Source organism: Drosophila sechellia, chromosome 3R (assembly GCF_004382195.2).
Source record: "Drosophila sechellia strain sech25 chromosome 3R, ASM438219v1, whole genome shotgun sequence".
NCBI lineage: Eukaryota > Metazoa > Arthropoda > Insecta > Diptera > Drosophilidae > Drosophila > Drosophila sechellia.
This window is the reverse complement of record NC_045952.1, coordinates 20,785,572-20,809,351: the sequence shown is the minus strand read 5'-3', so window position 1 is coordinate 20,809,351 and position 23,780 is coordinate 20,785,572. Positions and strand designations below refer to the sequence as shown.

At 42.5% G+C, this 23,780-nt stretch overlaps 2 protein-coding genes across 4 annotated transcripts in view; both read right to left on the bottom strand.

Annotated features, from left to right (window-relative positions):
* Positions 1-23,780, bottom strand: part of LOC6607388 — a 149,046-nt gene that overhangs the window by 49,302 nt on the left and 75,964 nt on the right. The window lies entirely within an intron of this gene.
* On the bottom strand, positions 17,134-22,780 carry LOC6607387 (poly(A) RNA polymerase gld-2 homolog A). Its single transcript, XM_002032124.2, has 4 exons — positions 22,466-22,780; positions 19,635-22,402; positions 19,113-19,379; positions 17,134-19,050 (listed from the first exon to the last, which is right to left on the bottom strand). Exons 2-4 carry the CDS (start codon positions 22,197-22,199, stop codon positions 17,866-17,868), a joined length of 4,017 nt encoding a protein of 1,338 aa, XP_002032160.1. The 5' UTR covers positions 22,200-22,402; positions 22,466-22,780; the 3' UTR covers positions 17,134-17,865.

The following is a 23,780-nucleotide window of genomic DNA, read 5'->3' as shown; positions in this document are numbered from 1 at the left end:
AAAGTGTAATTGGTATAAATAAATTATGACGCCAAAATCATCCCGATTGAATTAAAAATGAAACTCGGAAAGGGCAAAATTGCATTTGTAAAATGGATGTGGAGTTTTACTATTTAAATTGAGAACATAAATTGAATATCAGCTTGCATAACAAACATATTCGTAGGTTCTACATCGACAGTGAGTACTTCTAGGACTTTGGATCCTGTTAACTTCTTCTGCAAACGTGTAGTTTTACTCCAATTAAATTTAAAGTTTAAAGCAGTAGTGTACTGCAATCCTCACATTTAAGGGGCAATTTGCAGTCTTTAAATGTGTGGACGTAGCCAAGCGAATCGTAATGAGTGCTACGTTGCCGTTACGTAACGCTAATGCACAACCGTAACGATAACGATAGCAGCAATTAGTTTTTAATGTACCTACGCGCGGCATTTGCAACTTAATTAACTTTTGCCGGGCTGCCAAAAAGGAAGAGCTCAAAAAAAAAAACACATACCCAGAACCAAAGCTCATTGTAATGCACTGCGAGCAGAGCAACAACTTTAATGAGCTAACAAAACACATGTATACTATAGTTAGTTGTGCAGGATCCTATGAAGAATTAGCAGGGGTATCGTCGACCACTTTATCATTTTAATAAGCACATTAAAAATGCAATTTCAATGCGCTAGTTTCACATAAACAAAACGATGTGGAAAAAGGATGGGGAAAATTGCTAGGAAAATGTTCGCCATATGCTCAGCACATACCAATACACACACACACACACTCACACACACAGACACGTGTGCATATATGAGCTTGTTTAACGTTCAAGAGGCGGGAGAGGAAAAGAAGGCGGGACGTAAGTCCCGACAAACGCCATAATTTATGCTTTATGTCGGCACAAATTTTAAATGGCCACCAAAGTTCCAGCGGGCTTAAAGCGCATTAAGCCCCCAACAAAAACAAAAGCCAGAGACAGCGAAAGAGGGGCCAAAAGTGAGGCAATTTCATTTTGCACTTAATAAAAATTTAATGGAGCCCACATCCGACACACACAGAAACGCATGGGAGAATATATGACCTGTAAATCAGGCGAAATTGTTGCCTTAAGTGAGCTTTAAGCAATGCGAACAAAAAAAGAAATGGCCGCTGAAGTTCCGAAAGATCCCGCAAAGTATCCAACTCCAACTTAACACTTAATCAAAGAGCATCAATAAACACAAGTATGGAGCACATTTTTATGACAAAGTTTTCCTTGCGGAAACATAAACAACCAAACAGAAAAGAAGGCAATATGTTGCATTAACTTTCCTAAGAAAATATAATGGCTGAAAACAATTTTTTAAATCGAACAAAGCATATAAATTCAAAAGGAACTTTCTTTGTGCGTTTAATCAACAATTGATTTATGACTTAAAGCATTAAAAGCAAAAGGCGTAAAACGTACAACTAATAGCTTTTCCCAAGCACAAGAAAATGATGAGCAAAGCTCATGAAAAATAGCCTGGGCCAATCAAAAGTTTCTTGGTTTTCCCCATTCCGTTTGGCCGACGTATTAAACGTTTATTAAAGCGTCTGCTGACAGATTACAGGTGGTTTCATTTTCCACCTACCATAATAAAAAAAGGAGTCCCCGCCTCCACAATTTCACTTTGAAAGGGGGCAAAACAGCAGGAAAAGTCAACAAATTGACACATTAAAACAAATGAGGCCACTGGCAGCCAGACGTCGACTAGCAGCTGTCGAAACGACATGGCCAACTAATGGAGCTTGTTATAGTTCCAGCTCCTGAAACAAAAGCACCGCAGAGCGGCAGTGCGAAGGTCCTTTCGCACAAAAACTGGTGTAGCATACTTTTTCGGGCAGCCTCAAGTTAGTGCCAAGAAATTAACGCTCTGACGCGACGCGACAAATGTATTTTCTCCCATTTTTTCCACTTTGCCCATTCATTTTTTTTCTGTATACCATTTTTTATCCAAACTTTTCTTGGCCAGCAGCACCTGGCATTCGGGGCGTTGCCTTTGAAACTTTGTCGCCGCACGCATAAATCAAGTTAATCATTTCGGTGGGGAAAACTTCACGGCAGCGCAAATTGGACATTTATATTTCCAAGCCGCCGAAAATAACTGCTATCCCCGTGACCCTGATTTATGATCTTTAACATTGCACTTGACACCGCGGACTTAGCCAGATGATGGGTGTATTTATCAGAGAGGAATACTTATTATAAAAACCTGATGCCGAACCCAAAACAATTCATGTTGATCAATCAGCTTACCTGCAAGTAGAAGAAAGAGAAATGCACTTGATTAGAATTTTTGCTTTCACAATCTTGGCTTCAGAAATTTAAATTTGCAATTCAAATCCATTGGCAATCAGGAGCAGCAGCAATAACAATAACGAAATTAAGTTTGAGCTAAACAAAAATGGCAAATGGATAATTTCTCCAGAGATTGAATAAGTTTCGAGCAGATAAACTTGCCTTCCCCATATAACAATTTCTGGCCAGCAGCTGAAGGCATCGATGAAATGCCAGTTCCACCTACATAACAAGAACTTGAACAGTGCGCTTCGGCATTGTAAAGTTCATTCATTCAAAAAAAAAAAAACACTATGACTTTTGCAATAAAAAATTTTATTACAAATTTCTGTGCTGGTCGAAAATATATTTGCTGGCTCAAAACTGGCTTTAACCTATAATTATGACACGCACTGTCAGGCCAGGGAAATCAATATGACCGGACCAAGAGCAATCAGAGCATACTGAGAAGCGATGCAAGTTGGCCATGTATATTCAATGGAAACTATTGAAAACAAATTGAGCAAACTTTTACACAGAGTCAAGTATAGATGGGTAGATGGGTGCACCACTTGGGAGCGAGGGAACCAGGTGAGACAGTTATAAAATCCAAATTGAAATGTGAAAGAGTTGCTTGACTTTGCTTATGCACTTTCCCCAAATGCAACTCGATTCTGGATGCTGGAGATCGAGCAGGTCCTTCTTGATTGGATGTGTGAATACGGGGAGAGATTGACAGGCAAAGGAGGGCACTACAAGTGCGTGACACGCGACGGAATCCCGGACAGCAATGGTAGCCAGCTGTGTGACAGGAGAGACAGTCACGGGAACAGGCCAAAGCACAGGTAATCCTTTGGGGACAACATCCAGACACAGACGCAGACGCAGACCTGGAGACCGTGCCCACATTCAAAGGGACGGAGCGTACTGAAAAATTTAACAAAAATTTCATTGTGAGCCAGTCAGATGATCAAATCTAATGGAAAGGGCTAGCAAAGCGAGCAATCAGTCCTGGTCAAGTGGGTGTGGAAACACCGGAAAATAATGTGGCAACAAAGTTGAGGAAATCAATCAAATATATTATTTTAACCTTCTACTAATCAGTAAAAAGTCAATGATAAAACAAGTCTATCTATCTATTATAATGAAAATTGAACACATTATCGAAGTCAAATTTTCTTGCGCTGTATTTTTTGATTACAAAAATGGAGATGGATGGACTCAAAGGCTGGCCGAAGGATGGGCCCTTTTGGGTTTGAGGTTGCTGCAGACAGATGTCCTGGCTGGTCAGGATCCTGTGGTCGGCTAGGTGTGTCCGTTTTCTGTTTTCGCTGGGTGCTAGCGTGTGTGCTTTCTGGATCCCCACTTGGTTAGTTTTGTGGATTTTGTTTGAATTTTCCCTGAATCTGGAAACCCATTCCACTGCCTCTGGGCAATGCTTCATTATTTTTGCAAACTTTTTACTTAAATTTCGAGCATGCATGTGGTGTGCGTGCGTGTGTGACTGTTTACCAAACACTTGACCATTTATGGTTAGCCAAAGCAATTTTCCATGCCTTGTTCGCTCGTTTATTGATAAATTAGTTTTGGACATTTGCTGACAGTTTTCTTGTGCTCCAGTTTCATTTCCAAAGGAAAATGCAATTATTGTTAATAAATGCCCTTTGTCCGTTGAAAATGGAGACAATTCAATTAAAACTGAGACAGCCAAAAACGAACGACAATAACCTGTCAATTGCCGAAGTGTAGAGTCTGTCTTGAGATGGGGGAATCCCCTAGGTGGCATCAGCCTAATAGCTGAGATTGTATGACAAACTGTCACGACCAGGCAGCAGCCATAAACAAATCCGCTTAGCTCGGCTTTTCTTCAAGTTTTCCCCGCCTCCGTTGCTGGAACTAATTTTCCAGGAAAATATCTCTGCGCCGAGTGAGTCGGGTGGGAAAAGCAGCAACTACTTAGGTTGCCTGCGTGTTGCAGCACTTTTCCGAGCGATAGAAAAGCAATTCACTTTGAAATTTGCACCTGTAAACATTGTCAAACAATCAGCGGGGGCGGCGAGGGGCCACAGAGGGGCGTGGCCGGCGGTAAGGACAATGGCATAACACAACACTTGAGTGCACGGTGGGGCCGCCACCACCTGATGTCGTTGTTGTTCTTGCCATTGCCGTGTCTTTGCAAATCGCCTTAGCTGGTAATTGTGTATATGAGCACGGTAGAAGAAAAACGAGGGCCAGCACCGAGAAAAGACCTCAAAAGCAGCCATCGAACGGAGGGCATAAGCAGAAAAGACAGCAGACTACAGGATACACTCAGAAATTAAAGGCGAACTTAACTTACTTTTGTGAAAATATATAAACATTTGTATGGATATTAATCAATACAAAATTGGCTTTCAAAATCGGTAACGAAGCTGCAGATTACCATATATATATCATTTATATCCTGCTTTTATACTTTTCGAGTGAATAGCAAATTTTCTTTGAGTGAAACCCTAGATTGGATGAAACAGGACAGCGGAGCAGCAGTTCTTAGAGCTCGTTAGGAAACGCCTGCTATTTTTGCACAATTTGCTGACTTTGCTGCCAGTGTCCAGGGCCAGTGGCACATCTTACCCATCGGTTGGCCAACTTTTTATGCCCCATCGTGAGACGTGAGATTGACCAGCTGCAGTGACTGCCGCCTGGGCCAAGCAAATGCAATCATAAAATGTGTCATTATATTAAACTCAACTCTCCAGGCTCGCCCACTCCGCTGCAGTTGCTTATTTTATGCTTATTGAAAAGCCTGCAAGTATGCAAGTTTTTCCCTTTGCCATTTTCCCATTTTCCCACTGCGGCTGCCACATGAGTCCCGCTTCTTAAAGTACTATACTAAAGCTTGCTCTTGGCCAACAAAGTTGTGCGGCAAACCACATTAAAGGAGCTTCAAACTGATGTTCGATCGGAAACCGAAAGTTGCTAAGTTTTATCTTCTATATTTTTATGCAATAAAAAGTAACTTTTATCGTTTAAGAATTATGCTGATATAAATTTTAAAATAAAGTAAACTTTCTTTTGAAAGTTGCAAAATTTTCGGCCAAGTGACTCGATACAAAATGTTAAAGCTAAGGGCGCCGTTTTTTCAATATTACTCTAATGGCTGGCAATTTTCGACGGAAATCGTTTGGGCAGCTGGAATGGCAGTGCTATCATCATCGAACCTGCAACCAATTGAGCGGCAACAAGCTGCAAGAATCCAAACGCCATCATCATCATCATCATCGTGGGCAACATTTAGCATATTCACTTTCAATTTTCCATTCTTTGGCTTTCTATTCAAACTGTTTTCGCTTTTGTTCTCGTTTCGATTGCAAAGTCGCTTTGTTTCGCTTTTGTAATTGATTTTCAACATTCATTAGATGTTATTTTTTTTTAGGTACGTTGTTTAGCTGCTGACCTTCTCGCTTTTGAAAGAAGGTATATACTTTTTGTTCTACCTCAGCAGCTTGTTGCCTTTTGTTTCGCCTTTCAAATGGCTTTTTCCCGGGTTAAATGTTGCAGAATTTCACTTTAAATGTTTGTATTCGACGAACTCGGCTCCTTTTCCACTCACAATTGTTTGAATTTTTACTTTCGCATGTGTGACTTGATTTCCGTTGCAAATGGCAGCTTCAAGAGGGGGCGGTCGCTTGGCGGCGGGGGCGTGGCATTATAAGTGATACTGAAAGCGTTGCTGCGATGCTTTTTATGTGTGCCATTGTATTGCGGATTGGCAATGGCGAAGCTTTCGCCATTGTTAAATGGTGCGTATGATTTATATTTTATTTTGTATTTCTGTTTGCTTTTTATTTTATCGTTTTTCGTACTTGGCTGTATATATATTCTTTTTTTTTCGTTTTTAGGGTACCCTTTCAAGGATAAAGGGCAGCACAAGTGCCAGGAAGAAAAAATGTAAGTGAGTCACAATTAAATGCACATTTTTGCACACTTGATCAAATTGGAGAAAAAAAGGGGAAAGAAATCCCGGAGACGATGGCCAAAGTTGTCCACATAAATTATGTCAAAATCGGTTGAGATAATGCACATGAAAAATGTGGGAAATGCTTCGAAGAAAAGAAAAACCGAAAACCGAAGCGTTTGCATGTTGGGGCCAAATAAACAGAATGAATTTCGACCAAATCTCGCCAAGAACCCAACAAAACAAAGTAATAAACCCGAAAGGAATTCCATAAAACCAACAAAAAAAGCAACGCGACGAACAAATTGTTTTGCAGGCATTTGGCATGCCAAAAAGGACGAACAAGGATAACAGGCCAGAAATGTCTAGCATTGCAGAACTAATAAAAAAAGGCATGAAAAAAAGGGGAAAAATTGAAAAAAGAAAGCAAAACTCAAATACATTTGAAGCAATTTCACTTGCGAGCGAACGCAATAAAAATCAAGAATATTTGCAATGAATTTCCAACCGTTAAGAAAAACCCCTGCAACGTTGCTGGAAAAACCGAACGGCGAACGGAAAAGTAAATTGGCGGCAGCGATGGCGTCTGCAGATAAGACGGGAAGCCATTGAAACACACACGAAAGGATGGCATAAAGTCGAAAGGCGGGAAAATAGGGATTCTTAGAACGGGAAAAACGATTAAGCTACAGGGTGCCACTGTGCTAAAAAAAACTCAAACTGCAGTAACTCAACCACATAGGACAAAGCCAAGTATAAGATACTCATTAAATTTATGTGCGTCTGCACAAAGAAATTAACTGGTTTTTTCCAATTTCAACTTATTTACCATAACCATAAATCGGTCAATTCACAAAGTTTTGAAAGAGATTTGGTAGGAAATCTTACCTTTGGCAATCATTTTCTATTGTAACTAATGTTTGTACATAAACCCTTTAACCCATAAACTGCAGAAATAATAAACTCTGTAAGCGAAAAAATAATCTCAACCTTACAACGTCGAAACGCACTGTAGTGGCTTACTTTTGCCACTTCCTTCGCTCCGCAGATATATGCAAAAATGAAGTCGTGTGGCAGGCTGAATGAATATCTTTATATCGAGAGGCGGAGAAATAGAGTGTCGTGATGGCTGGGGGAAAAAAGGGAAAAAGAAAAACCTCAGTTGGCTACATGAACTGAATGTGTGGCAAATGGGAAATTGAATTTCATGCAAAGCGAAAACAAACCCAGCCAAGCAGCGGATGAAAAGGACAAGGCGGCTCCTGCTGCCTGGGAAATATGTAATAAAATAATGCTTAAAGAAAATTTACGCCATCGAACTGGAAAGTTTTCCTCTTTTCCCTGTCTCGGATTTTCCTTGAAAAACCTTGTCGTGTCGCCGCACGTGCGAGCAGTCAAAATGAAAATCGAAAGCAATAAAAACTCCCCGCGACACACAGCATGGCGTATACGTAATGTCAGGTAAGAAGCTCAGCAGCATTTCAGCCAGCAGTCAGAGGCAGTTGACAATGGCAAACCCTACTGCATACTTATTGGGTTTTGGGGGCACCACCACCGAGAACCACCGCGAACCACCTTGCCCCATTCCGCACCGCCACAACCGCATGCAGCTGACACAGGCAGTTAAGCTATTTTGTTGGGAAAATGTTGAAAATATGAAAACCGACAGATTGACAAAGCGATGACTGAGGCAAAGATGCCGACTAGAATCCAAGCAGCAAAGGTATTTTTTCAATTTATTTTCATGTGCACGCCAGAGCGCATTTTCATGCGTAAGCGAATGACAATCACATGAATAAACCCACCCGCAAAACAATTTCAATTGAAGCGCATACTAAATGTAGGCGTGAGCTGCCAACTAAAGTCAATGAATGGAAATAATGAAATGTTTTCACATTCAAATGTAGACGGCAGCACAAGTTAAATAAGTATATATCTTTGAGTTGAATTAGTGGCAAACAAAACCAAATTTAATATTTTAAATTTAAATAAATATTTCCAAAAAGATTTTCCGCTAGATAAGCGCACAATTATCATTTCAGTTCACGTTCCAGCGCAAAATCAAGTTCAAGCCAGCAGCAAGGGCATTTTCCTGGCTAATATTTTCACTCAAAAATACAGACGAAATGTGATATTTCCACTTGAGTTGCCCGAGTCAATTCAAGCATCATCAAATAATGTCTAGCCTGGGATCGGTTCCAGCCCACGACGACTGTCAGGCGGAGTTGATTAGTTCTTAGACATAGACCCTCCTCCCCCTCGGTACCATTTTCCATTTCCCATTTTCCGTGTCTCCAACCCCGTGGCCAAGTTTTGTGTATATATTTTCAGGGGTGTCCTTCAACTTTGGTCGATGCGAATTTGCATTTTTAATTCGCCTTTTGCCATTTTTGCATAATTTGATGTCAACGTGTGTCAGAGTGGCAAGTTTTGCTGTAGCCCGCTGTTGCCGTATTTATTTGCTGTTGTTGCCAAGGCTGTCAGCTGCTAGGGATCCTGGCCAAACTCTAACCTAACCAACCATTCTATCCCAGCCGACAAAACTTTTGCTCGGAAAGCCAACCCCAGCGAAATTGTCTTGTCAGTTAGCATTTGTCGCTGTCTAGCGGGAATATTTCAGGCAGTCGGGGGAATTAATATACAATTGCATAGCTGAAGGCGCATTTAAATAAAATAAACAACGGAGCGAAACTAAACAGGTCTCGCAAAACTTTTGTCACACTCATAAATATTCATAAATTCCATTTGCAGCGGGGCCAGGTGCCGACGAGCAAATAACAAAGTAACAGTAGCATATTTTCCATTCGATTGCCCCAAGTATTCTTATTTTCTTTCGGTGTGCTCACAGCTCGCGGCCTTTGAAAATGGCAGTCAATTTCAGAGACGACGCCCACCTCTTAGATAAAACTCATTAAAGTGGAACTTCTGCAATGATAAGAGATAATAATAAACAAGACAACAAAGAAAATAAATGACAACCAGGATGGTTTACAAGTCACTTCCGTTTCGTTTCAAGCGATTCCGCTGCTGTTGCTCCCTTTTTTCCCCATTGTTAATGAAGGCCGTCGTGTGATCTCTATCAAAGTTTTCCTCTCAGCTTTGATGATGTTTTCCTGCCCAACCAGCGCCGCCCATCGGAAAAGTGTGGGCGTGTCGCAGCTGTGCGAGAAACAACAACTAAATTAAAATTTACAGCACTTCAAATGGAAACGTGCCTGTTTTATTAAATCAATTTTTACGACGCGCTGGTCAAAGAAAATGGAAAATCCTGTTGTAAAAACTGAGTTTTCCCTTTTCGTTCGGCCAAGTTGTTGCTCCCGTTCCTCTCGTTGTTGTTGTTTTCGAAATAAATTAGACATTTAATGATGACCGCAGGCTGTTTGTTGATTGCTCCTTCTCCTACGGCCAGACTGATGGAAAAGTTGCGCATTTTTAAAGAGATTTATTTAATTTAATTGAAGTTTTATTGCCTTAGTCAGCGTTGCGGAAGAGATAGCAACGTAACTTAATTCTGAAGCGAAGAAGGCTTTAAAAATCTTAAAGATTTGGCCAGTGGTCTGAATATTTTGGTAAATACTGGTCTCCTTTCGAGTCCTTATTTCACTTTATTCATTCTCCATCTCTTCTCTCTTGCCCTAATTGAATTAGACAAACATAAAATGCAGAAGATTACTTTCACTTGAGCGCCTTTAAAGCTTTCGACACTGCAAGAAAGGGAGGCGCAAACCACAAAGAAAGAAGGGATAGACCAAGTAGCAAATGGCAGCGTGGTCAACAGAGTGGAGTGCTGCGTTTTGCTAATGAAAATTGCGACGGAAATCCAGGCTTTCCTTAATGCACTCGACAAATGCATAACAATGACTGAGAAAGGACGGGGACATCAAGAGCGCAAAAACACACACTTTTCGCATATGAATTTCAATTTGCAAACTTCTTGGGTACATGCACATGCCCAAGAGTCACATCCAAGGACAACAGCCCCAACTCTCACACAAACACACCTTAAGCATGTATATGTATGTATGTACCACCAATACACACGCGTTCAGGCCCATATCCTTACACCCACTTTAGAAGTCGTCTGTCTGTGTCAACAAATTGCAGCCAGTCAACAACCTTTTCGCCAAGTTTAAGGTAATAAGTTGAGCAAAAAAAAAGCAAAGTTAAGGCAAAGTTAAAAAAAGGAGCACATTGTCTACACTCGAAAAGAAAGCGGAAGAAAATTAAGAAAGGAAACCTGCTTTTGACAAACAGAGCTTCGAATACGCGTTGCAGTCTTAAAGAAAACTGTGATAAAGACAGACAAAATAATTATAAATGGGAGAAATGGGTGAAGCAGAAACAAAAGCACTTTGTTTAATGTATATAAATTGTTGTATAAAAATTCTGTTGTTGCGGAAAATATCGAAATATATGGAAACATTTTTTTAATATTTAAATCACATTTTTTCTTAATAAAATATTCATTTATTACAGTGCCGACCCTACGAGAAAAACTATTCAGATACGCCCACTTATCCTGCGAATTCCTGGAGGCCAAGATGCATATGCATAAGTTATGACTAAGTAAAGTTCAGGAACCAAAGCCAGATGAAGATGGGGGAACAGAACTTTAAGGGACTGGTTTTTCTAACTTGGCTTTAATTATTTTTAGATGTCTGACTGCAAATCATATTAAAACTTTTTTCTTTTCGTGTTTGCCAGAGACAAAAGGCAAAGGAAAAAATTAAGAAACTTTGTGCGCCGCAAAATGAACTGTGGAAAGTGTGACCCCAAATCTCCACCCATATCCAACTGCCCGTCTCTTTCGCCTAGCATATAGCCCTCTTTGTCTCACTGGTGTCAGACAGAAGGAGTCTCGGATTAACAGGACGAGTCTGGCAGCAGGACTCTACACCTAATTATTATGCTATATGCGTGCGGGGTGCAAAGCAAACGCACAGACGGCCTTAGACAGAGGCAGCAATATAGGCAGCGTGAAAGAGGTGGCACTATAACGTAGGAGAGAGAATGGTAGAGCACATAATAATAAGTAGAAACCCAACTGGGAAAATGAACATGGACCAGGACTTGGACTTGGACTTGGGCTCGGGCTTGGACTTGTGTTCTGGCCATTGTTGTGGCCACTCTTCTCTGTCCATTTCATCCGCCACTCCAACTCCCAGTTTGGGCTCTTCTCTATTCCCCAGCCACGTTTTTTCGATTTCAATACAAATAAAGAAATTGCCCGAAGAAAGCTAGAAATTGGCAATGGCAGCCACAGAAAAAATTGAAGAAGAACGACGACTTTTCCTTTCGGCCAGCACTTAAGACCCACAACGAGCTGATGAAGGAATCGCAACAACTAGAACAACAACAGCAACTCGAAATGCAATTAAGTCTGGTGGTCGGAAAAATCTCAGTTGGAAAGTCCGTGTCCAAAAGCCTCGGGTTTTCCCACAAAAATTTCATGCGTTCTTCGGTCAGCTCAATAAAAATGGCGAAAAGGACTTGAGTTAATGCTGCACAGATAGAGAGACAGAAAGAGACGCGAAGATAAATTCGCTCACCCACTCTAACTGCATTCTGCACTCGCAGCGAAGAGGTATTAACAAAAAAGGAAAAAGAAAGGAGAAAAAACCGACATCGAGGGTAAAAAGAATGAGTGAGAAAAATTATTATTTCACATTTAGCACGTAACGCACATAAATCCTTTTAAATAAACGTTTGGCACGTTCTTTGTAATATTCCTCGCTGCGCGGACTGCAACGTTGTCCAGGTCCTGCAGAAGTACGCAGGACTTTCCAGGTACAGCAGTCTGAGTCCGGACAGACACTTAAGCCTTATCCCTGCCAGCAGAGCTCGGAGTTCTTTTAATTTCTTTCTTTCAACAACGGAATGGAGAGCTAAAAGTTTAAATGTGTCAGAGAGCCGAATAACTTAATACTCTCTTAGATGTCCTAAGGATTTTTGCATCTCCAATGAAAAACGTTTAGTGAAATTCCCCAAAATACTTCTTACAATTTATGACTAAACTACCGAATTGGATTCTCATTAGAAGGACTTGTGCTGGAAATGTTTTGTGGAAGTAATTTCCCTGCTGCTTAACATATTCACAATGCCCTCTAGTTAAGGCCGCAAATTACTTAAACCAGCAGCGAGGAATGAGCCAGGAGGATCTGCTGATGGGACAGCAGCCAGCAAGGATTATGGCATCATTCACCATGGCGCATGCAAATGGGCACTGAAATTAATCACGGCGAGCGCCAAGGAGCTGACAGTCTGCAGCACCATGACCACCGGCATCCGTAAGTTGCGTTTTAATTGATCGGTTTCGGGCGACGCGACAAGGACAACTCCTTGGAGGACAACTCCTTGGCTCGCCTCGTCTCCTTTCCTGCTACTAATTGCAGACGCTTTCGGCTCTGGCTGCCTGGCACATTCATCACTTCGAGAAATAACTATAGCAAAAATTCATAATCGAGCCAAGAGGCGGCGGCGCAAATGCAAATGCAAATGTTATGCCAGTCCAGACAGTGGCAAAAGTTATCTTCTGCATTGCAGATAGGGCGAACATCCGCCCGAGTCCTGTGACTTAACTTCACTTTTGCGAGATCCTAACGACTGACACGTGAGAAGTTTTTAACACGTACACGAAGAGGCCACAGAAATTTACGAGTTGCTCGCGCTGCTGCTGCTCCGCCTTCTTGGTGATTTATTTTCCAGAGTATGAATTTTCCTGAGCCGCCGCTGGTTTTTCTTATTATACATATATATATTTTTTGTTACTTTTTATTGCTTTAATTTTTATCACTCTCTCCCAGTCTGTGGCCGTCTGAAGGTGCCACACAGGTAGCACGCGATAAGACTGGTCGCCGTCGCACACTTGAAAGCGGAAAACCGCAGGAGGAAAATCCTGCGAGGAGTAAAGGAATAAAACTGAAAGCCAGGCACAAGAAGGAAATGCAAAAAATGACACGAAATCGTTAAGCGACAACCAGCAGCAACTTCGACTTGAACTCTGCACTCTGCCGCAGAGCTGACACTTGCAACTCCTCCCCCTCATTTTCCATTTCCCTATATCTCCACACCACCTCTTCCGGCGGCTCCTCGACTAACAAGCGTGCCCAGGCAACGGAAATACTTGCCCCCGTTCGCGGCAAGTGTTGCGGCGATAAGCAGTGCCACGCCTACTCAACCTCAGCCCCCCGTCGCCACCGCCAAAAAAAGAGTACGACCCCTTTTTACTTTGCTCGCACTTGAAACGATATGCAAATGTGCATGTGGCAACCCTCGGGGGCCAGGTAAACAAGCGACCCTCTCCAAAACTCTTTTCGTAACTCTTCAACATTCCCAAAAAAGTAACAATTTATGTAACGAACTACAGTGGCGGTCATATAACTAGCACAACTATTTGCTGAAATGTACCCATGTAATGGAACATTTATATAAATATATTATTTATTTTATAAATTTATATTTTTAGTAAGTTCACCAAAGGGTGACTTGAAGTTTCGATTGAGATGCATGCACATATTTTTACGCGCAACTGTGCAAAAAGAAATCCTTATCGATGGTTTGTTAGAGGACCATCGATGACAGCGATACGACAGGGATATGGATTGTAGCTAGATATATTCGGGCAGATATGGATATGGACAAGGATGATGAAGGGCTGTGCTCTGCATGAATTTCAATTTTCCCATAAACAAAAAATGCGGGTAATTTGTGTGTGCGTGGATTTATGCGATCGATTTTGTTTCCATCGGTTGTCACTCTGGTCACACAAAGGCAACTCTGGCATGCGTGTGCCTCCGACCCGCTCTCTATCTATCTCTCTCTCTCAATGCCCTCAAATCTTCCCAAACTCGTGGTTTTCCACAATTTTTCCAGCCCGAGGAGGCAGGACATGCAGCTTTTTTTGCGGTTGATTTTAAATTGTCTGCCCAGAATTCGCCAGTGGAGGAAAAAAAGGCGAAAAAATAAAAGCCGTCATATGAAAAATGCATAATAAATGAGCTTGATTGCCGAATCGGAGGAAAAGGCGGCGGCAGTGGGCGTGGCAGCGACAGTTCAAACACGCCTTAAAGCTTTATCGCCTCGCAACTTTCCCCGCGCTTTACATTGATTGATTTTTGTCGTTGTTTCTTTACACAATTGTTATAGCAAAGGCGTTTAACTATCTAGGGGGCGTGGCCCCAACTGAAATTGAGTTGTTTTAAATGCAGAGGGCGCAAACTGAAAAACAAACTATAAATGAGTCATAAAACTAGCGAATGAAACGAATGTCATATGTCGCAAGTTCTTTTTTTATGGTAGATCGTAAAATAGAGTTCCCCGAATGATAAATTCTAAGTGCTAGCAAAACTACATGCACAACAGTAAAGCATATTTTTATGTTAATTTATATTAGTGCTGATTGTATAAAACTAAGATCCTATACATTTACCGTAGAGTAAATAAAATCAAGTGCGTGCAAACAAAACCAAATGTTTGTTCTGAGCACGGAAAACATTTCCACAATGTGTCGCTGGATTTTAAATATTTAATGTGTTTCTAATTGTGCGGGAATGTACACACATGTGAGCAATTCGCCCACACTAATCTACATTGTATTATGCACGGCATTTATCACAAAGTTGAAATGATTTATTGTTTTCAAATTTATATTCCCTTCTCTGTTTCTGAATTATGCTAAGTGCTTTAGCATTAGGCAAACCAAAACATGGCTCAAAAACGAAAAAAAAAAACAAAAAACCTACGAAAACAAATGCATTAAATTGCATTTAAAACTAATTAAAATTGTAGACAAGCACTTACGCTAACATTATTTATTATTGTTGTTGCTGCCGCTGCTTTTGTGGTGTGTTAAAAAGGTTTGTCGTAATGAGCTTACCTGGAATTAAAAGAACAAATATGGGCAAAAATGTAGTAAGCTGTTTTTGAAAAACTAAATTGCATTAAGGGCATTTGAGGTTCATTTAAATAAGGCAGCACTTGCAGTGGCCCAACTCAATCAGGAGTCACTCAACTCAGCCATGCACTCACATCACATCACATCACACATTCCCCCGCCCACTGGGGCATTCATTCATTTATTCATTCACTCGACTCGTTCAGTTAACTCTCTTATTCAGTTGTCCTGTCCACCTGCCTCAGGTAATTTGTTGCTCAGTGACCAACTAGGAAACAAAGGCCCAGAGACATAGAAACGCAATCCCATGTCGAGTCCTTGTGTGCTAGCTCTGCTGCATCTTTTCCAATCCATACCAAACCAAACCGAACCGAACCCTTTTTTGTCTCTGTGCGTCCATAAAAAAGGAGCGGAGGAAAATTGAAATGACATCGAATGAAAATTCCCGTACGTGTCCCAAACAATATAAAAGCCAAGACCGAAAACCCAATCCCAATCCCAATCCCGATCCCGAGATCCATGGGGAGTAATCGCTCTTTCTCCGCTCGACGAGACAAAAAGGAAAACCTCTCATGTGGGAGGAACAAAAAAAAAATATAAAAAAAGTGAACACGATGAAAAAAGCCGAAGAAAAGTGTCCAAGTAATCGAGCAACTTCAATTTGCCGGCTATGGTGGAAAAATGAAAATTGTCAACCGAAGCTTCCTCGCCTTTTTCCCCTTATGATTCCATTTAGCGCCTGGCACGCCAATTACAATGACAATGAATAATTATTCAAGACCAAAGACCAAATCCCGGACAGGAATTTTAATGCACCAGCTGCTGCTCTCTATTTTTTCCGCCCCTCTTGCCGTGCCACAAATTTTTCCGTTCCGTGCAAAATTTTAATGAAGTTCATCTCTAGCATTCCACCGACCATGCCAAAGCGCCCTTTGTTGTGCAAATTGTCTTAGCCCTTGGATTGGATTGGGGTATAATTCCCATTGCGAATGCAAATGCATTACCATTAACAAAAGACATTAATTACTTGGCTGAATGAAAAATGGTTGAGAGACATTTTGGCTGCTGACTGCTGGCAGCGCTTCGCCGTTTAATTGCCAAACATTTTTGCACATATGCACAAATTAGTGTGACAATTGTTCGGCTGCGTTAATGATGATGATGATTATGAAGCTGCCGACGCTGACATCGCTGCCATTTGATATTGCATTACAGGCAGCAAACCAATCCAATACGAAAACCACCCAGCCAGCCATCATGCCACCCAATTGCAATCCGAAATCCCAAACCAAATCCCGTTGACAATTTTCGCCATTAGGTGGGCGACGACAGGAACCATCGGCATTATATCAATTACCCAACATATCACCGATTCAACCCCGAAAACGCACAGCACGGCCATCGATTGTGTGGACTGGACCTCCTGAAATCGAGCATTGCAATTGATGAAATAATTTGCTGCACTGACATTTTTGGTTGCCATCGATACTGGGACCGGGACAGGCCGAAACAGATGCAGATGGTAACAGAGTTGTCGATGGACGCCAAATATGCCAGGACTATTGCCACGCCCCCTCCTATTCAGTGTACATCAGCTACCACCGTGCTCATCTATCTACCTACTATATATATGGCGTAACAGCTGCATCAATGATTTGATTTGATTTCCTTAGATAATTGCCAAACTGAAACATGTGCGAGAATTTCGGCCATCCGGAGAAGAGAGTAGAGTGTGTGTCCCAAGGGTGATATTCGATGATGACGGCAACCACTAAGAATTAATCAGAGCGGAATATCAAATTGAGCATCCTAAATAATTTCATTCGCATATAGTTCGAGACCCCAGAGAGTCGAGACCAAGTGTTGAAATGAAGGCATGGAGATTGGGATCGGATTCGGATTCGGGACTTAATAGCTGGATGATGGATGATTTCATTGGGTTGATTTATGCACATGTATAAAGGAAGAAACTAAGATATTATTAGCATGTATAATACCTAATTTTAGTAACGAACGGCATTTTGGTAAAAGATTTTATTTTATATAATTTTTTTGGCGCTATCATTAGATTCCTGTTCTTGGTTGAGTTGGTAACCCAACTGTTTAACTCGTAAGCTTTTTGTATTGATTGGCGCGTTTTTTACATTTTATATTATTTAGTTACAAATATTTGTCGTTTTTTTTTGTTACAAATTTCATGTTTTATTGTGTTTTTTAATAGTTTTTGTTAGAAACCTATTCCCGTACAAATCTTATGAATTGTGTAGTAATAAAATGTTAGCTTTCCTACACTGTACAAAACTGATATTTTTTTTAGATTTTTGAATTTTGTGATTTTTTTTACATTTTTATTATTATTTTTTTGCACGCTTTGATTTTTTTTTCCTTTCTTATTTTTTTTTCAGCAATTGTCTTGCTATGAAGCTTGTGAAAACAACTTTAGCCGTTGTGGTACGCAAACATTTGAAACAGTTTGTTGCTTTTTAGCAGATATTTGTGTTTTTTTGCGACCGACTTTGTGTTGAGATAGGCATTTGGCGTATTTTTATGGTCATTTCACGTTGTGATTCGAAAATCGGCTATTTTCCTACTATACTTATATAATTATCCAACGTCAAATTTAAATTGTTTTAAAAGCGTCCGGCAACTACTGAAAAAACCACATCCTCATTAGCGCGTATATAAAAATATTTCATTTCTTTTTCAGTGTGTCTTGAACGTGCCGAGTGTTTTTGGTTTAGTTGAGAGTTTTTACGCAATTGGTGGCTTGTCGGCCACAGAGTTATCCTTGGGTCCCACCAGACTGCCGTTGCCAGTACATTCATTGGTCGCATCATAGTTGTTGCTATGGCTTAATGGGGGATCTGGTTTGTAGTTGATATCATCCCAAATGGCTGTAGTGGCTTTGTCCACCATTAGTATTGACGGACGTGGCGATGGTATTGCGCTGTTGGATCTCGAGGAGCTTCGATTCGGTAGCAAACGGTGTTGCTGACCCTCATAGAGTTCGACCTCCGAGTCCACCGATGGCTGCTGCATCAGTATTGTGGGTCCATCGTACTCCTCGAATATGGCTCTGAGATTCCTCGTCGATTCCAGTCTCCTGTAGCTGGCCACAAAGATGGTTTTGATGCGCTCGAAGGTATCCGTATCATAAACCGACCGAGCTGTATTCGTCTGATCGAATGGCTCTTCGATGCACAGCTCGATCCACTGGTGTATATCGTTTTTGGGTGCAGTGGCAGCCCGGCATACCTCTATGGGCAGGACACCACCCACACGTATCGAGATGGCATACTTTCCGTACTCAAATACACTGTAGTAGCGCAGGAAGCCCAACAGCAAATCACCCAGGGATTGGCTGTTATCCGACTGATACGGAGCCATCACCTCGTTCATGTCCACATAACCGAAATCGTTGGGCTGTAGGAGACCAAACTTATCCGGATATAAGTTGTGCAGACATGGAAGCACCGGTGGACTTGCTCCAACCTGCAGAAAATGAATGACCATTAGCATGAGCGAGTAGCTCGATATGGTCATGTTCTTGGCATTGTTGATGTTGTGATACTGGGCCCACTGCTTCACGGTCAAGGCCATCGGTCGAACTCGCCAATCCAGCTGGGAATAGCAGTACAGAAGATGGGTGTTCCTAATCCCAACGGAGTTATTAAAGTTTATGTCCACCTCCACTTTATGGCATCGGTCGGTGAATCGCAGTATTGGCACTCGTGCTTCGATCAAATTAAAATCCTGAAACATATTCGTGCGGCCCAGCAGCTCCTTCATAACATGCAAATGATAGACGGCCTCCGTGCGAGGATCAACGTTAGGATTTGTGCATGCCAGCATGCAAATATCCATGTCCGAGCACTTGGAACCAAAGTACGAAATGGATGAGCCCACCAAATAAAGCCCGTATCTTGGATAGTTTTTCTGTAAATCGTAAATTATTTGAAAACTATAGCATTTTACGCAATACTCCCAACTGAACTCACCATGGCCACTGTGTAAATGGCACGCCACAGTCGCATCTTGATCTTATAAACGTGACGTGTCTGCTGAGACTCGAGGAACTTCTTCCAAACGGACTGGGATAAGGGGTCCCACTTGATCTTACAGCCCATGACTTTCGGTGGACGTCTCATTTCCACAAACTTGGCTCGGAGTAAAAAGCGATCGGCTGGCGTGTAACCAAAAAATTCGCGCCAATAACGATTGTGAACCACCAAGGGCAGTTCATCCTGATCATTGTTTTCTTCTGGCTTTGGGGATTAGGATAAGAGTGTGGAATGAACAAATTTGCCAAAGGTGCGAGAGCTTTTTTCGGCAACCGAATATATTCTAAGGGACATTTCCACATTTATTTCTTTAAAAAAAAATAATCCAAGATTTTATTTCGTAAATCTTATAAAGTGAACTATCAGACGCAAGGAAAAAAATAATTTTTCGAAGAAATAAAGTTGGTAATTTGCCCCTTAAGGTATAGCAATTTATCGACGATTTTTAGGTTCACCTACCATTGCAATGTTGGACTTGGATGCCATGGGAGCCAATACACTCTTGCTGGAACTGGCAGATGGACTGCAGGAGAGATTTGAGGCCATCGAGATGTTGTCAGGATGCTCGGTTATCTCCCTCAAGAAAATCTTCTGCCCACTTTCAATGCCATCCGGCTGATTCTGGTCTAACTTAAACACCAAATCTCCAGAGTGTTGATTCAACATATCGCCGCAGCAGCTCAATCCTCTTGGACTCATTTGCGAATGGTAAGCATAATGCGAGTGATGATATGGCCTGTGCGATCTGTAGCCATTGGTTTGGGGGTTCTTTCTGTCCAGCTCCTTGAGATAATGCATATCGCCGTAGGGCACGAGATTGGGGCCTGTAAGATCGGGCTTCTGAGCCCCGGTGGCCATTGCTAGACAACTAACCAATATATCGCGCGCCATCGACTCCACGGAGGCATCGCTTAGTCCACTATCGGAATCATCGCTCTCCACACCAGGAGCAAAACTGGCGACGGATTGATTATCATCGCCATCGACCTCGGAATTTGGATGCGATAACAGGCACGAGCGAGTGTCCAGCTCCGAGGTGTCCTGCTTGATACCGGTCGGCTCCAGGTCGGAGGAGAAGCCGCCATTAGCTGGATCCAGACCCAAGTCAGCAAATTCCTGGCGCTGATCAAAGTCCGAGTCCAGCGGCTGCTCGCCCTCCAAAGTGGCGCTGCTGGCTGTGACTGGAGCTGCTGCTGCTCCTCCCCCTACTGCTGCTTCTGCTGGTGCTGCTGCTGCTGCTGCTCCAGGAGGTGCCCCGGTGGCTTCTGACACTGGTGATTTTCCTGCTCCTAACCCCACAGGCGGTGCTCCCGCTGCATATACCATATAGTGTCCAGATTGAAAGACATAGCCATCCATGTGTCGCGATTGGTAGTAACGAGACTGTTGCCTACCGGGAGCAGTATGTGCTTGATAGGCATTTGATCCTTGGAACTTAGAAGTTCTTCGCACTGTTGGTGGCTGGTAGTTACTTACTGGAACGGTCGTGGGGACCGCCTTTTGCTCAGATGGCTCCGTTGCAGTATAACGCATCCGGTTTCTATAATTGCGATGTGGATGCTTGATTGGTGAAATAGAGGAGCTAGAGCTTGGACGCTTGTTTAGCTGGGACTTTGAGGATGAATTGGAAAGCGATTCTGAGGAGTTGGATGTCAGCTCTTTTGCAACCGAATTCTTGCCTCCTTTTTTGGCATTGTGACGATTTCTGTGATGGTTTTGGGTCGCAGCTCCTTGATGGTTGCGTTTGTTTGCCACGTTCTGATCGCTGGAGCTAGCTGCTCCAGTTGCAGGTGCACTTGTGGCCACTACTGCTGTGGTTGCGGCTCCTCCGGCTGCGACAGTTGCTACAGCTCCTGCTTGAAAATTACGGACATTTGCCACAAAGGGTGCTTTAAATCGAGGACCGTTAGCCACACCACTGCCGATGCTGTTGTAAAAAGTCTTTGAATCTCTGTGCAACACAGCTGGTGTTGCTGCAGCGGGCACCGCATGTCGTCCGCGGTGTGTTCCTGGTCTTCCGTAACGCCACGTGTTGCTGACCTGCGGAGCGTTTCCAAGTGTCGCAGGAGCTTCCTCGCTACTTTCCGTTGTTCCCACGGCTGGCTGAGTCAGTATATGTGGCTGTTGGGTCACCGGACGACTAGTTCTTGTCAGTCCCGCCACCGCAGCAGGATTAATTCCCGGAGGAGTCTGGTTGTAATAGCCCGGGTATATTATTCTCTGCCCATACGGATGCTCAAAGCCCACCGGCATCATCGGTATTCCATATGGCGGCGAGTATGCCTGATTGTAAGGATAATTTCTATCAAACTGCCACACCGCGTTTTCCGCGTGCCACAAGCGACGCTGCGGTCCAGTGGGCATATATCCCTGGCATATGAACTGAGCAGCTGGCAAGCCCGCTGCTGGCAAGCCACTAGATGAAACTGTACTTGTTATTGCCTCGGCTCCCGATCCCGGAGAGCCACTTGATGTTGTAACTGTAGTGGATGGCGGCGTGGATGCTGCTGCCGTGGTACCGTTTGAGCCTCCAGCAGGTCCTGCGTAACGAATGCCTGACGGACGTGGTGGTGACACGCCCATGTTGGTCAGCAAAGGCATGTGGGTTGATAGTAAGGGGGGCGTGGATCGTACGGTGCGAGGTGTTATCGATGAGGGCGTTGGTATATTCAGTGGTATGCCGGCCATGCCACTACCGATCCCGTAGAGAAACTCCATGGAGTACTTGTAGCCACCCGGTGGACGGGGGCAGGTATGCACCACTGTCGTTTTACGTTGCTCCAGTGATTTCGCAGCACCATGCTCCAAGTCTGCGGCATCATTCCTTCCAGAATCTTCGATTTCTAATGCTATGGGAGCCATATTTGAAGCTGGTTCCAGTGGCACCTCTGATGTCGTTATGGTCTTCGTGGTGTTGGTTGTTGCCGGTGACGCTGTAGTGTTTGTGGAGTTGCTAATGGCCGTTGTTGTTGCTGCCGCGGCACTCGAGGATGCCGCTGATGCCATTGCCATTGCAGTGGACATAGCTACCGATACGGCCTAATCACGATCCAAACGACATATATCTATATATGTGCGTACGCAAACGCAGATTACTAAAGAATATGTTGTGTGTCCGGTACCTCAATCTGTCACTCCTAGTAAGCAAAGAGTTGACAGCAAACTGAAGGCCAGACAAGGATCCTCGAAATTTCGGGCTCTAAGGTGGGCAATTGGAAACGGGAGCTCTGGGAAAGCCAGAAACCCACATGAGGGAATATATATTACAAGAGCTATCACATTCCTCATACCTTAATGGTCCGGTTTTAAGGGCTTCATTATGTTTAATGCCTGGGATCTACAATAATTTGTTTTGCTTCCACAATTTTATTTTTTGAGTAGATAAAATTCGCCTATTTCGTGGTCGGTCTGTTGTTACAAAAAATATCCTGAAAACGTTTTCAGATGGCAACCACAGTTGGTACAGAAATTTAACACAATTTTCACTAGGATTGTTCACTGTTCGTACAAGTAAAAAAAAAAGTGCTTGTCATTCCTAATTCGATAGGAATCTGTCTAATAGTATTGGTAAGTGCGTCTAATGCCACACTGAAAATCGATTGTCTTCTAGTGTTGGGCAAAACAGGTGGCACACTTATTGAACACTTTTACTTCAAAGTATTCACACTCTTTCATTCTGGGTGGCAATCCTTTTAACTTTCTCCACTTACCACTTGATCTAAATTTCCCCTACGACGCATTGACTAAAACAAAGAAGGCTTTCGCAAAAAGCTGACACATTTCTCAAAAACAAGAAGAAAATAAAAAGAAAGAATCTGCGCCATCCACTTAACATAGTTCCATTCAAAGCTGTGCTCAGACTCCTTTTCCGCACGCTTCCATTGTCTTCATATTACGTTTACAATTTGATTTGCTTATGTAAATTATGAAGATTACCCACAAAAAGCAACCGCAGCTCCAAGGATTCAAAAATTCAATTCGATTTGCCGACTCAGCCGAAAAAATGCAACCGAAAGATGGTGAAGGAGAAGAAATTGCGTTCTTCTGTAATTCCAAACAAATCAAATTTATAACCCCAGACGCAACGGCGCCATTGGCAATTTTCAGATGCGGCCAGATGCGGTGAGCATATGAAATGAGCCCCTGGAAGGGGGGAGGAGATGGAGGTTGAAAGGAATTGGTTTAGTCTACGTGCGTATTCAGATACGAGCCCCGAAACGCTCACATATTCTAATTAGATTTATAACGCAACAATAACTGTGCTCTGCCTGCATTATGCCCCTTTCTCAGGGCCAGATTTTCAAATTTAAAACTTTCCGTGAATTATGGTCAGTGGCAGAACAATGGGGTGCGCCAGATGCACTTAGAAAACAGTTTATATGGTGCTTAAAATTTGGCCATATTGTCAAAAATGTATTTTATGTATTATGTATTAATGTATTAAATAATGTATTAAAATGTAAAAATGTATTAAAAACTTATATAAATGGAAAGGTTTCAGAATTATTCTGTGCACAGCAAGGTATAAGCTTTCTCGCAGTGTATATAGTCAAGTGAAGAGATAAACCAACAAAGATTGGTCGCTCTGGCATAAAATTCTACGTG